At 34.7% G+C, this 12,613-nt stretch overlaps 1 protein-coding gene across 10 annotated transcripts in view; it reads right to left on the reverse strand.

Moving 5' to 3' along the window:
* RYR2 (ryanodine receptor 2) overlaps positions 1-12,613 on the reverse strand; it is a 787,495-nt gene that overhangs the window by 297,301 nt on the left and 477,581 nt on the right. For all 10 annotated transcript variants that reach the window (XR_012434021.1, XM_065543167.2, XM_065543147.2 and 7 more), the window contains exon 25: positions 5,430-5,513. Coding sequence is in view for 9 of the 10 variants with exons in the window: in XM_065543167.2 (XP_065399239.1) it covers positions 5,430-5,513 (84 nt within the window). In the remaining variant the exon portion in view is untranslated. The remainder of the gene's footprint in view (positions 1-5,429; positions 5,514-12,613) is intronic.

Here is a 12,613-nt window from a genome sequence, read left to right on the forward strand (position 1 = left end):
TTGCCTTCTAAGAGTTTATGTGCTTATCAATAAAAAAAATCTTAGGAATTATTTATTTCTAAATACATTGAGATAATCATATGAATTTTCTTCTTTATTAGCCATGAATTTAATAGATACATTTTCTAATGTTAACCTATCTTTTCACTACTAGAATAAACTCAGCTTGGTCATATTATACTTTGTTAATATACCACTGAGTTGTTTGCTAGTGTATCACTTAGCATTTTTGCATCTATGCTCATAATAACAATGGATTATAATTTCCCTTTTTCATACTGTCTTGATCTGGGCTTTAAAATGAAAATTATATCATCAGAAAATAAACTGTGAAGTGTTTCTTCCTCTTTATTTGAGATTGTATTTGGTAGAAATCAATACAAAAGTTGTTTGGGATGTGTGGATGTGTGTGTGTGTGTGTGTGTTTGATTCAATTCCTTTAAGAGTTATAACTCTATTCACATTTTCTTTCTTATTGGATCAGTTTTGATATTATTCTACACAACTGTCCATACTTTTACCTTCAGAAAGTTTTAATGTACATTTATTACATTTTTCAAAATATTCCTAAGTTTGCTAACAATTTTGTTTTTCTTTTCCCTTTGTCAATCTTTTCAGAGTCTTTTTCCCCTGATTAGTAGGTTTTTAAAACAGGCTCTTGGCATCATTGGTGTTTATATTTCACCCCACCCCCACCAAATTCATTAGTATTGCTCTTATTATAATTTATTTTCTTTTACTTTCTCCAAGTAATACTTAATATATGCAATTCATATGTTTTAATATGAAATATTTTCCTTTTCCATTATTGTGTTTTAAAATTTCTATGATGGATAAATTCAAGAGATCTATTGTACAGCATGGTTAATATCGTTAATAATGATGTATTATATATTGAACATTGCTAAGAGAGTAGATTTTAAGTGTTCTCACCAAAAAAAAAAGAAAAGGAATTATGTGAGGTAATGAATACATTAATTGGCTTGATTTAGCCATTCCACAGCATATACATATTTCAAAATATCATCTGGTATACCATAAATATATGAAATTTGTATCCATCAACCTAAGAAATAAACAAAACCAAAAATATTAAAAAGTTTTTTAAAAATTTGGTTTTGAATCCATTTATAAGAGTATAAAGACATGAAAAAAGGATAGGTTCATTTAGCAAGATCAAGAAATATGGGTTATCTTTTTAAATTAGAAATAAACAAAGGCAGAGTGGTAAATAAGTAAATAATTTTCCAGATGATATGCTTGATCCATAACCTATTTAGAAGTATATTTTTAAATGTCTAAATGTGTCATGATTTGTTATTTTTGCTGTTATTCTTTGTGATCCAGTGGATGTGATCTTTATGATATCAGTGTCTAATGTCCTAAAGGATATTAAATTTTATAAATGTTTCATGCATGCAGCACTCTATATATGTCAAGCTTTTAATTGGTATGTGTTTATATTTTTATTAATCTTTGTTAATATTTATGTTACATACATAAGTTTCTGAGAGTTGTGTTAGGTCTATCACTATGATTGTATATTTGTCTATTTCTTTTTGAAAATCTACTAGTATTTTTCCTCATTGATTTTTGAAGCTGTTTTACTTTGTGTACACATGAGTAGTTATAGCATGATGCTTGTTTTCTCAATCCTCCATATAGTGACCTTCTTTTCTTAATATTAATGTTGCTTTAAGGGCAATTTTGTTTTATGCAGAAACTGATAAAAGGAAAGTACATCAGTTTCATTTTGAGCAGTATTGCCTAGTGTATCATTCTTATTATTTTCAACTTTTCTATGTGCTAAAGTTCCTGACATACCTCCTATAGCTGTATACCATAAGTTATCTTTTTGAATCCAATCTGACAATTTCTGTTATGTACTTGGAGAATTTAATCCATTTACATTTGTTATGAGTAATGGTATATCTGAATTTATATCTGTCATCACATTTTAATTTTAAAAATCATTATAAAATAACTATGAAAGTATATGCTTCAAAGCATTATAATAAAATGAATTTCATTAATCTATCACCAAGTTAATTAGAACATTACTAACAACATTACATCTGTGTGCTCCTCCCCATCTTACATCCCTGCCTAGATTATATACCAAAGATAATTACTGTCTAGAATTAGAATTTCATTGATTTTAAAAAGTCAGTCCTTATCAAAGTATGTATCTCCAAAATAGGTATTTAGTTTTTATTTTTTAGTTCTACTTGCTTTTGAGCCTCAAAGATGGTGTTACATTGCATCACCTAGTAGAACATGTTTTTTATACCCTTATTATTTTTTAGGTCCATCTACGTTGTCATTTATAATTCCTTGATTTTATTATTAGATTATAGCCAACTTGACTCATTTTCTTATTGAAGAATATTCCTTCCACCTCCTATAACTCCCCCCTTATCCTTTTGCTATTCCAAATAATGTTGCTATGAATGATAGTTTTCCTGTTTATTGATGCAAACTGTCTCTAGGGTATATCTCTAGGAGTGGAACTGCTGGGTAGCAAGATGTGCAAATGTTTAATTTTACACAATGATGCCAAATTGCTTGCAAAATGGTTGTTTAAAAACCCCAACATTTTAGGCTTGCGCTGATCTGCATATATATGTATACCTGTTATTAAGAAGGTTTTTGTCAATAGAGAAAGAATAAAATGCTATCTCATGGCAAACTGAGAAATAGTACATAGACTCTCAGCATGTCCAAGTACAGCTTTTGTTTAAGGGTCTCAGCTTTTCCATACCTTCGCCGACTCTCAAATAATTGCTGTGTTGCATTGTGAAAGTAACACAAGGAATATGCATTAATAAATACTCAAGGCAGAGGACATTAGTTCCTCAATGAGACAGACTTATTTTTAAACCCTGTGCCCCATCCATCTATCTATCTTTCTATCATCTAGCTGTCAATCTATCATCTACCTATCTTAAAGTTAGAAATTAGAATTGAGACGATTGTCATGGGGACATGCATGAACCCATTTGTTTCAACAGAAAAAGACAACCAGATGTTTCTGACAAAAGATAACTCTGTTTTAGCTGATTGTTTTGACAGTGAAAACTGCTTTTATCAATCAGATTTTACAACAGTTAGATTCTATGCATGAAATAAGTTGCATTGTACCCCAAATGCATACACACACATGCACACACACTCGCACATAGCATTTGATACAAACAATTGATTAAATGTAATATGCTGTCAGAGATAATGTGAAATTAACATTTCTACTTTCTTATCCTTCTAAGTAAAAGAGTAACAGGTATAATTACCAGGTTGTTGTTTTTGGTTTTTGGTTTTGTTCTGTTTCAGCCTTAATAATGCCTTTTTTGGATACTTTCCAAAAAACTTGAGAGTGGTTTGGAAAGCATGAGGATAATGAAAATGAGAGGATAATGAACTCTTTTTCAAGTTAGGTAGATTCTAATTTTTGGCTTTCAAGAAACTGAACAAGGGCATAATTCAGCTGTCACCCTGAAAAAATCATTACATATGATTTTTCATAATAAACAATTATGGTTTTTGGTTCACTTAACCCAATGATCTTTTTAATAACAAAAATTATTTATATGAACGAAGACTGCAACCACTCTGCCAACTTGACTCTATCAATAAATATTATTTCTACGTGAATACATAATATAATTGGATAAATAGCTAAATCCATCTTACTATGAGCTATTTCCAATAAAATCCTATTTTTTATGAATTTTTATTGAAAATAATTTATGTTGTTTTGAGCACCTGTGTACTAAAATAATATAATGATAACTCAGGAGGAAAATTTAACTTAATGACTATGATCACAGAAAATTAAAACAATTAAAAATTCAATATAGATACATATCTTAGTTATAATGTAGGACAGAGTACTCAAAGACTGTCAAGGATAAAATATTGATTAGCATGCTATACAGTAGGAGAAATAATTTGAAAATACAGTTCAAAAAGGAAAATGAAATCATGTAAAATTCTCCATTATCTACATTTTTATGTCATTTTTAAACAGATGATGGCAGATATCTGAACACTGTGGTCTGCGCTCATAAGATACACTCAAAGTTGATGAAAAAGTGTCATTTTGAAATGTAAATATGCAAAATGTACCATAAAATCACATCTTTTGGAACTATTTAAATCTTCAAAGAAAAATTTTAGAACCTAAAAATGCGCAAGGTAACAATACAGTTTTTATAAACTCATTTATGGAGCACCTGAGTAAAAATGTTCATAGACTGTTGAACTAGAAGACTTGCTTAAATCTGCATTTGCACAGCAAAAACACAATTTCTACTTGGATTTTATGTTTTTCTGGGGTAACATGAGAACTGAGGTGACTGATAGAGATTACGGGTGGCTACTTTGATTATATCTTGATGTTATTATTTAATACATCTACAGGCTTGCTATTTATAAGTCCTGCACATCAGAAAAGTAGCTTCAATACTTAAGTGTAAATAAATAAGAAAGTAATATGAAACAGCTAACATTTATTGAATATTTCTTTAATACCTAAAACTTCCCTGTTAAGTAGGTATTACTAATGCCCATTGGCAGATGAGAAAGGTGAGGTCTTAACCAGGATCATAGATACAGGTCATAGAACAGCAGGCCAAACCAGTACTACAGCATCTATCTACCTCAATTTTCTCATCTTAAAATGTGGATAATAATTCTGACTTCATAATTAATCCTTGAATATATTTGTATTGTAAAAGTAAATAAAATTATAAAGATTTCTGGGCAGAAAGTAGAAAGCTATATGTAATCATTTAGAAATATCGATACCTCTGTTAACATACAAATACACACTGGGAAAATAACACAGTTTTTATAACACACTCCCAAATATAATCTGAGCTTTGTTTCATCACTCAGCAATGTGATAGAAACTATTGCTTCACCAGATATTTAATGTAACCCCTAAGGTAATTCAGTTAGTTTAAATTTTGAATCCGATTTTTTTTTTCTGAGATGAAGTCTCACTTTGTTGCCCAGGCTGGAGTGCAGTGGCATGATCTCAACTCACTGCAGCCCAGGCTGGAGTGCAGTGGCATGATCTCAACTCACTGCAGCCTCTGCCTCCCAAGTTCAAGTGATTCTCCTGCCTCAGCCTCCTGAGTAGCTGGGATTATAGGCAAGTGCTACCACGCCCAGCTAATTTCTGTATTTTTAATGGAGACAGGGTTTTACCATGTTGGCCACGCTGGTCTTGAACTCCTGACCTCAGGTGATTCGTTTGCTTTGGCCTCCCAAAGTGCTGGGGTTAAGGTGTGAACCACGGGACCCAGCCTTGAATCTGAAGTTTAAAGCTTCAGTAAAAGCAAGGCATCTGTGTGTCCATCAAGAGTTATTTGGTTGCACTAAATCTCTACATAGATTATTTAATATTGCCTAGTCATTCAACTTACTTCTTGGGTAGCTTCATTTTTTTCACCTTGTCTTCAGCATGTTCATCTGATATACCCACATGACATCCTAATGCCAACAAAGTCCTGGAAAACAAAACCAGAGATAAGTGTGATCATTTCTTCTCTATGTCCAGAATAACCCAACGCGACAGCAGTAGCAATGAGATGCAAGCTTGAAAGCGCAGCAGAAGTCTTGTTTTTAAGGCACAAGGAACATTTATTGATTTGCTAATTATTCATTTCTGAGTAAGGGATAAGACACTGCAAACTGAAACGGCACAAAAAGGAATACACTGAAAAGTAAGTCTTCCTCCAGCCTCTTCTCTGAAGGCATCAATTGTTACCAATTCTTCGATATCCTGCTGCGGAGTCTATGTACATACTAAAGCAGATATACGTGGTGTGTGTGTGTGTGTGTGTGTGTGTGTGTGTGTGTGTGTGTATTATTGTTTTACCTTTTATAGAAATGGGTATACACAGGAGACATTTTGAGACCATTTGTCTTTAGTACCCATGGCACTGAGTGGTTTCTCTTGCCTCAATAGAGTAAGAAATAATGGCATAATATTTTGGAATTACAGAATTTCTAAGGTCTGGCCAGTTCCAGTAAGAATGTGGGAATTATCTACAACCCATAATACTTATCTCTATAATATTATAATAATGTGTGGATAGGTTGATGGTTATGCATATATACATATATGTACATTATATATATGTATTTCCATATAGACAGGTATCTATATGTATAAGCTTAACCATTTAGACAGATGATATGTATAAGCTTATACATATGGATATCTATCCATCTATATACACACAAGTATCAGTTAAATGTTGTTATATATGAAAAAATTAAAATAACCCCATGAAATTATCTTTCTAGTGTTAAACTGCAAAACTGTGGGTAGACGAAGAGCTGATTGAAGGTATAAAATAAGCTAAATAAATAATGTGCACGTTGAAATGGGATTGATCAGCAATAGAATAAAAAACAAACTCACAGGAACAAATATAGATTACACTTATTCAAACACTATCCAGAGGACAGGAAAGTTTTTACCAGCACCCTCCATTCCTATATTTATTCATTCAATAAATACCTACTGAGTGCTATCAAGTGCCAGGCCCTATGCTACAGACAGAAAGCAATTATGATAGTATCTTCAGTGCAATGAGATAATCATAAGGCTATAAAAGTATCAAAGAGGGATGTCCAACCCAGCTCTAAGGGAACTTGAGACTGATCATAATATTAGGATTTATCATAAACTCAGGCAATTAAACCTTTGAGCACATGCCCACCAAGAAATCTTCTGATTATAATGTGTCTTCCAAAGCTGATCTGTAAAAATGGAATATTTTGGGTTATAAGACAGTTATTATCACTGCAAATTAATACCTCAGTATGACATGCCAGGAATGCATTTAATGTAAGTCCAGACTGAGAGACAAAGTAACATGGTATACTGACATCAAAAGTCGGCCTGAGCCATAGAAAATGTAATTAGTTAATATCATCCTTAAGGGTTTCTGAGAGACAGTGTTTTATGCCATCAATACTATAATCTTCTCATAACTAATTAATTCAGCCTCATAGTCTCCTCCCCAATGCAAACTACCTAGAAAAGTATGAATTCAACTCACATGGACAGTGAACTATTATATAGACCATATGTGCATAAATATATAAGTCCATAAATATTTACTAAGTTACCACCATATCTAAGGTGACCTGTAGTACAGTAGTCCTCCCTTATCCATGGCTGATATGTTCCAGGACCCCCAGTGGATGCCTGAAACCACAGATAGTACCAAACCCTATACTTTTTCCTATCCATACATACTATGATACATACTAAAACTTAACATATAAATTAGACATAGTAAGGGATTCAAAACAGTAGCTAATAGAAAATAGAACGATTATAACAATATACTGCTCACAATTTCACAGACACAAGAATTGTTTTTGTAGATCTTAGCAACTTCAGTATACAGTATTTTTCTTCCCTTATTAATTATTAATTATAAATATTATAGAGAATATTCATCTTTTCACTTAAAAGAAGCACTTTATGGCTTCTCTTTGACATATTCAAATTGCCAGCATCTTTAACTTTGTGCTTTGGGGTCATTATTAAGTAAAATAAGGGTTACTTGAACAAAAGCTCTACAGTGTCGTGACAATCAATCTGATAACCAAGACTGTTGCTAAGTGACTAACAGGTAGGCAGCCTACACAGCATGGGCCAGGGGGACAAAGGGATGATCTGCATCCTGGGCAGGACAAGGCAGCAGGGCGTGAGACTTCATCACACTGCTCAAAATGGCATGCAATCTAAAACTTAGACATGGCTTATTTCCTAAGTTTTCCATTTGATATTTTCAGGGGTACTACTCTACGTGTTTGTCTTGACACCGTTTACAGTCTGATAGGAGAAAAGATGATGAGTGAAGAATTATAATAAAACCAAGTAGGATTCCAAGTTTTAAAAAGTTACATTTTCAGAAGTATCTTTAAGATATTCCAAGAAAGATCATTAAAAATTTCCAAGATGATGATATGTGGGAATAACGGATAAAGAGATGAGGAGGCAAATACTTCAAGTAGGTGAACGAGACAGACAACCTACAGAAGCAGGAGATCGTGGGCCTGTGTGGCGGGGGGCAGAGAAGAGTTGACTGGAGTACTAAGATCTGACCGTGTACTACAGGTTAAGGGTAAAAAGAAATCCTGGGGTAAGTTTGAGGTGTACTATATGCTTCATAAATATTTCTCATTATGTGTGATGGCTAATTTTATGTATCAACTTGGCTGGGGCATCGTGCCAAAATAGTTAGTCAAACATTATTCCAGATGTTTCTGTGAAGGCTTTTTTGGATGAGATTAACATTTAAGCTGGTACACTTTAAGTTCACACGGAGCCAAAAAAGAGCCTGAATAGCCAAAGCAATCCTAAGCAAAAAGAACAAATCCAGAGGCAACACATTGCCTGACTAATATATAAGGATATAGTAACTATCACAGCATGGTAATGGTACAAAATTAGACACATAGATCAATGGAAAGGAATACAGAACCCAAAAATAAAGCCACATACCTACAACCAACTGATCTTTGACACAGTTAACAAAAATAAACACTGGAGAAAGGACAACCTTCAATAAATGGTGCTGAAAAAAATGGCTAGCCATATGTGGAAGAATGAAATTGCACCTCTCTCACCATGTACAAAAATTAACTCAAGATGGATTAAAGATGTAAATGTAAGACCTAGAAGAAAACCCAGAAAAAATTCTTCTGGACATTGGCCTAGACAGAGTTTATAATGAAGATCCCAAAAGCAAATGCATCAAAAACAAAAATAGACAAATGGGACTTAATTAAACTAAAAAGCATCTGCACACCAAAATAATATACAGAGTAAATAGACAACCTACAGAATAGGAGAAAATATCTGCAAATTATGCTCCCAACAAAGGACTAACATCCAGAATCCACACAGAACTTAAACAACTCAACAAGAAAAAACAAACAACTGTATTAAAAACTGGCCAAAGGGTCAAGCATGGTAGTTCACGTCTATAATTCCAGTACTTTGGGAGGCCAAGGCAGGAGGATTGCTTGAGCCCAGGAGCTCAAGGTCAGTCTGGGTAACATAGAGAGACTCCATCTTGACACATAATTCAAATTTTAACCAGGCATGGTGGCACACATCTGTGGCCCCAGCTACTCTAAAGGCTGAGGCAGAAATTTTGCCTGAGTCTGGGAAATCAAGGCTGCAATGAGCTATGATCACACCACTGCACTCCAGCCTGGGCTACAGAGTGAGACTCTTGTCTCAAAAAAAAACAAAAACCAAAAAAAAAACAAGACAAAGGACATAAACAGACATTTCTCAAAAGAAGAAATACAAGCAGCCAATAAACATATTAAAAAATGCTCTGAATTACTAAGCATCAGAAAAATGCAAACTAAAACAACCATGAGATACCATCGCACACCAGTCAGAATGGTTATCATTAAAAAGTCAAAAAATAAGAGATACACTGTTAGTAGGAACATAAATTAGTTCAACTCCTATGGGAAACAGCATGAATATTTCTCCAAAAACTAAAAATAGAGATACCATTCAGCCCAGCGATCCCACTACTGGGTACCTACCCAAAGGAAAAGAAATCATTCTATTTTTTATTTGATTTTATTTATTTATTTATTTATTTATTTAGAGAAGAATTTTGCTCTTGTCACCCAAGCTGGAGTGCAATGATGTGATCTCAGCTCACTGCAACCTCCACCTCCCAGGTTCAAGCGATTCTCCTGCTCCAGCCTCTCAAGTAGCTGGGATTGCAGGTGCCCACCGCCATGCCCAGCTAATTTTTGTATTTTTAGTAGAGATTGGGTTTCACCATGTTGGCCAGGCTGGTCTCGAACTCCTGACCTCAGGTGATTCACCCGCCTTGGCCTCCCACAGTACTGGGATTACAGGTGTGAGCCACCACGCCCGTCCAAGACATCATTATCAGGTCAGGCATTGAGACTAGCTTGGCCAACATGATAAAACCCCGTTTCTGGTAAAACTACAAAAATTAGCTGGGCATGGTCGTGGGCACCTGTAATCCCAGCTACTCAGGAGGCTGTGGCAGGAGAATTACTTGAACCTGGGAGGTGAGTTTGCAGTGAGCTGAGATCATACCACTGTACTCCAACCTGGGCGACAGAGCAAGACTCTGTCTCAAAAAAAAAAAAAAAACCCAAAAAACAACAACAACAAAACAACTGTACTCACATGTTCATCGCAGCACTATTTACAATAGCAAAGTCACGGACTAAGCTTAAGTATCTGTCAGCTGTTGACTACAAAAAGAAAATATGGTACATATACACCATGGAAGACTATGCAGCCATGACAATGAATGAAATCATGTCCTTCTTGCAGCAACATGGATAAAGCTGGAGGCCATTATCCTCATGATTTAACAGAAAATTAAATCTTATAAACAGAAAATTACTCTCATTTATAAGTGGGGGCCAAGCAAAGTGGATACACAGAGATATAAAGATGGAAATAATAGATAGTAAGGACTTCAAAGCAGAGAGAAAGAGGGGAGAGAGTAGTGAAAAATTACCTGTCAAGTACAATGTTCACTATTTGGGTAATGGGTTGATTAGAAGCCAAATCCCCACCATTATACCTACGTAACAATATACATAGGCAAATACCAATGTAACTGTGTACACAGTAATATACCTATATAACAAATATGCACATGTACCCTCTGATTCTAAAATTAAATTAAATACAAAAAAATATTTTTAAAAAAATATGCTGCACTTTAAGTAAATCAGACTACCTTCCAGAAGGGACTGGTCTCAACAGAAAAAAAGACACTGACCTTCCCTGAGCAAAAGGGAATTTTGCCAGCAGCCTGCCAATTCTTTAAGGAATTTCTCTCTGTATATATCTGTGTGTATATATATATGTGTGTGTGTGCCGAGGGAATCACACTTATGTGAATGGACTAGGAGCTGCTGAAGGTTATTCTGCAGAATAGCAAAGTTAGAAGTCATCAGGTAGAAAATGCACTTTTTAGAGGCTGATTATTTTCATTTTTATTAAATTTATAGAGCTGCATGACTAGCAGCACAATCTAGCTTTGCACCATTTCCACCAGACCATGAGGTCCCCCATGCGTGCTGCAGTCATTTCTCACTCTCACCTCCAGACAGCCCCTAAGCTACATTATGTCTCTATCAATTTGCCTGTTTTGGGCATTTCATGGAATAGAATTATACAATACGGAGCCTTCTGTGTTTGGCTCCTTCCACTTGGCATAAAGTTTTTCAGGTTGATCCATGTTGGAGTATGTGGCAGTAGCTTGTTTCCTTTTATTGCTGAATAATATGCCATTGTAATACTGGATCACATTTTATCTGTTCCTTAGTTGATGAACATTTGCACAGTTTCCAGTTCTTGGCTCTTATGAAGAATGCTTTTGTGAACATTTATGTGTAAATCTTTGCAGGGACATAAGCTTTTATTTCTCTTGGGTAGACGTATAGGAGTACAATTGCTAGGCTATGGTAAGTTTATGTTTAACTTTTTAAGAAACTTTCCAACTATTTTCCAAAGTGGTGGCACCATTTTACGTTGCCAGCAGTAATACATGTGGGTTTCAGTTTTCCTATAGCTTCACCAACACTTGGTATGTCTGTCTAAAAATTATAGCCATTTTATTGTGTGTGAGGTAGTATCTTATTATGGTTTTAATTTGTATTTTTCTGACTGATAATGGGTAACATCCTTGATTGCACTTTACTAGCTATCTGTGTATCTTCTTTGGTAAAGTATTTTGCCAATATTTGCCTTTTTTTTTTTTTTTTTTTTTTGAGACAGAGTCTTGCTCTGCCACCCAGGCAGGAGTGCAGTGGCGATCTCGGCTCACGGCAACCTCTTTCTCCCAGGTTCAAGCAATTCTCCTGCCTCAGCCTCCCGAGCAGCTGGGATTACAGGTGCCTGCCACCACGTGAGGCTACTTTTTTGTATTTTTAGTAGAGATGGAGTTTCACCACGTTGGCCAGGCTGGTTTCGAACTGCAGACCTCAAGTGATCCACCCAACTCGGCCTCCCAAAGCGCTGGGATTATAGGTATGAGTCACCACGCCCAGCTGTTTTGCCAATTTTTAAATCAGGTTTTGTGTATTCTTATTATTGAGTTATAAGACGTCTATATATATTCTGGATACAAGTCCTTTGTTAGGATTGGTATAAGTTACTACAAATCCTATTAATAGAATTGTGCATGATTCACAGACGTTCTCTCCCAGCTGGTGGCCTGTCTCTTCATTTTCTTAATGACTTCTTTTGAAGTACAGAACATTTTACTTTTAATTAACTCCAATGGATGGACTGTTTTCTTCAATAGATCATGTTTTGGATATTATATCTAAGTACTCAGTGCCTAATCGGAGGAGGTTTTAAAATCGGAGCAATGGATTATATTTAAAATATATTTATTAACACCACAACCATATCAAGTTCTTTGTTTGAATGAAAAGTGTTTGGTTTCTGTATCATCTTTATTTAACCACTTTATTTGATGATTTAACATTGTTTAACTCTTTTTTTTTTAAGTCTGCTAAAGGGTGGTGAGAGAAAGAGCACACTACAGGTTGGAAC

The sequence above is a fragment of the Macaca fascicularis genome, chromosome 1, assembly GCF_037993035.2.
Source record: "Macaca fascicularis isolate 582-1 chromosome 1, T2T-MFA8v1.1".
NCBI lineage: Eukaryota > Metazoa > Chordata > Mammalia > Primates > Cercopithecidae > Macaca > Macaca fascicularis.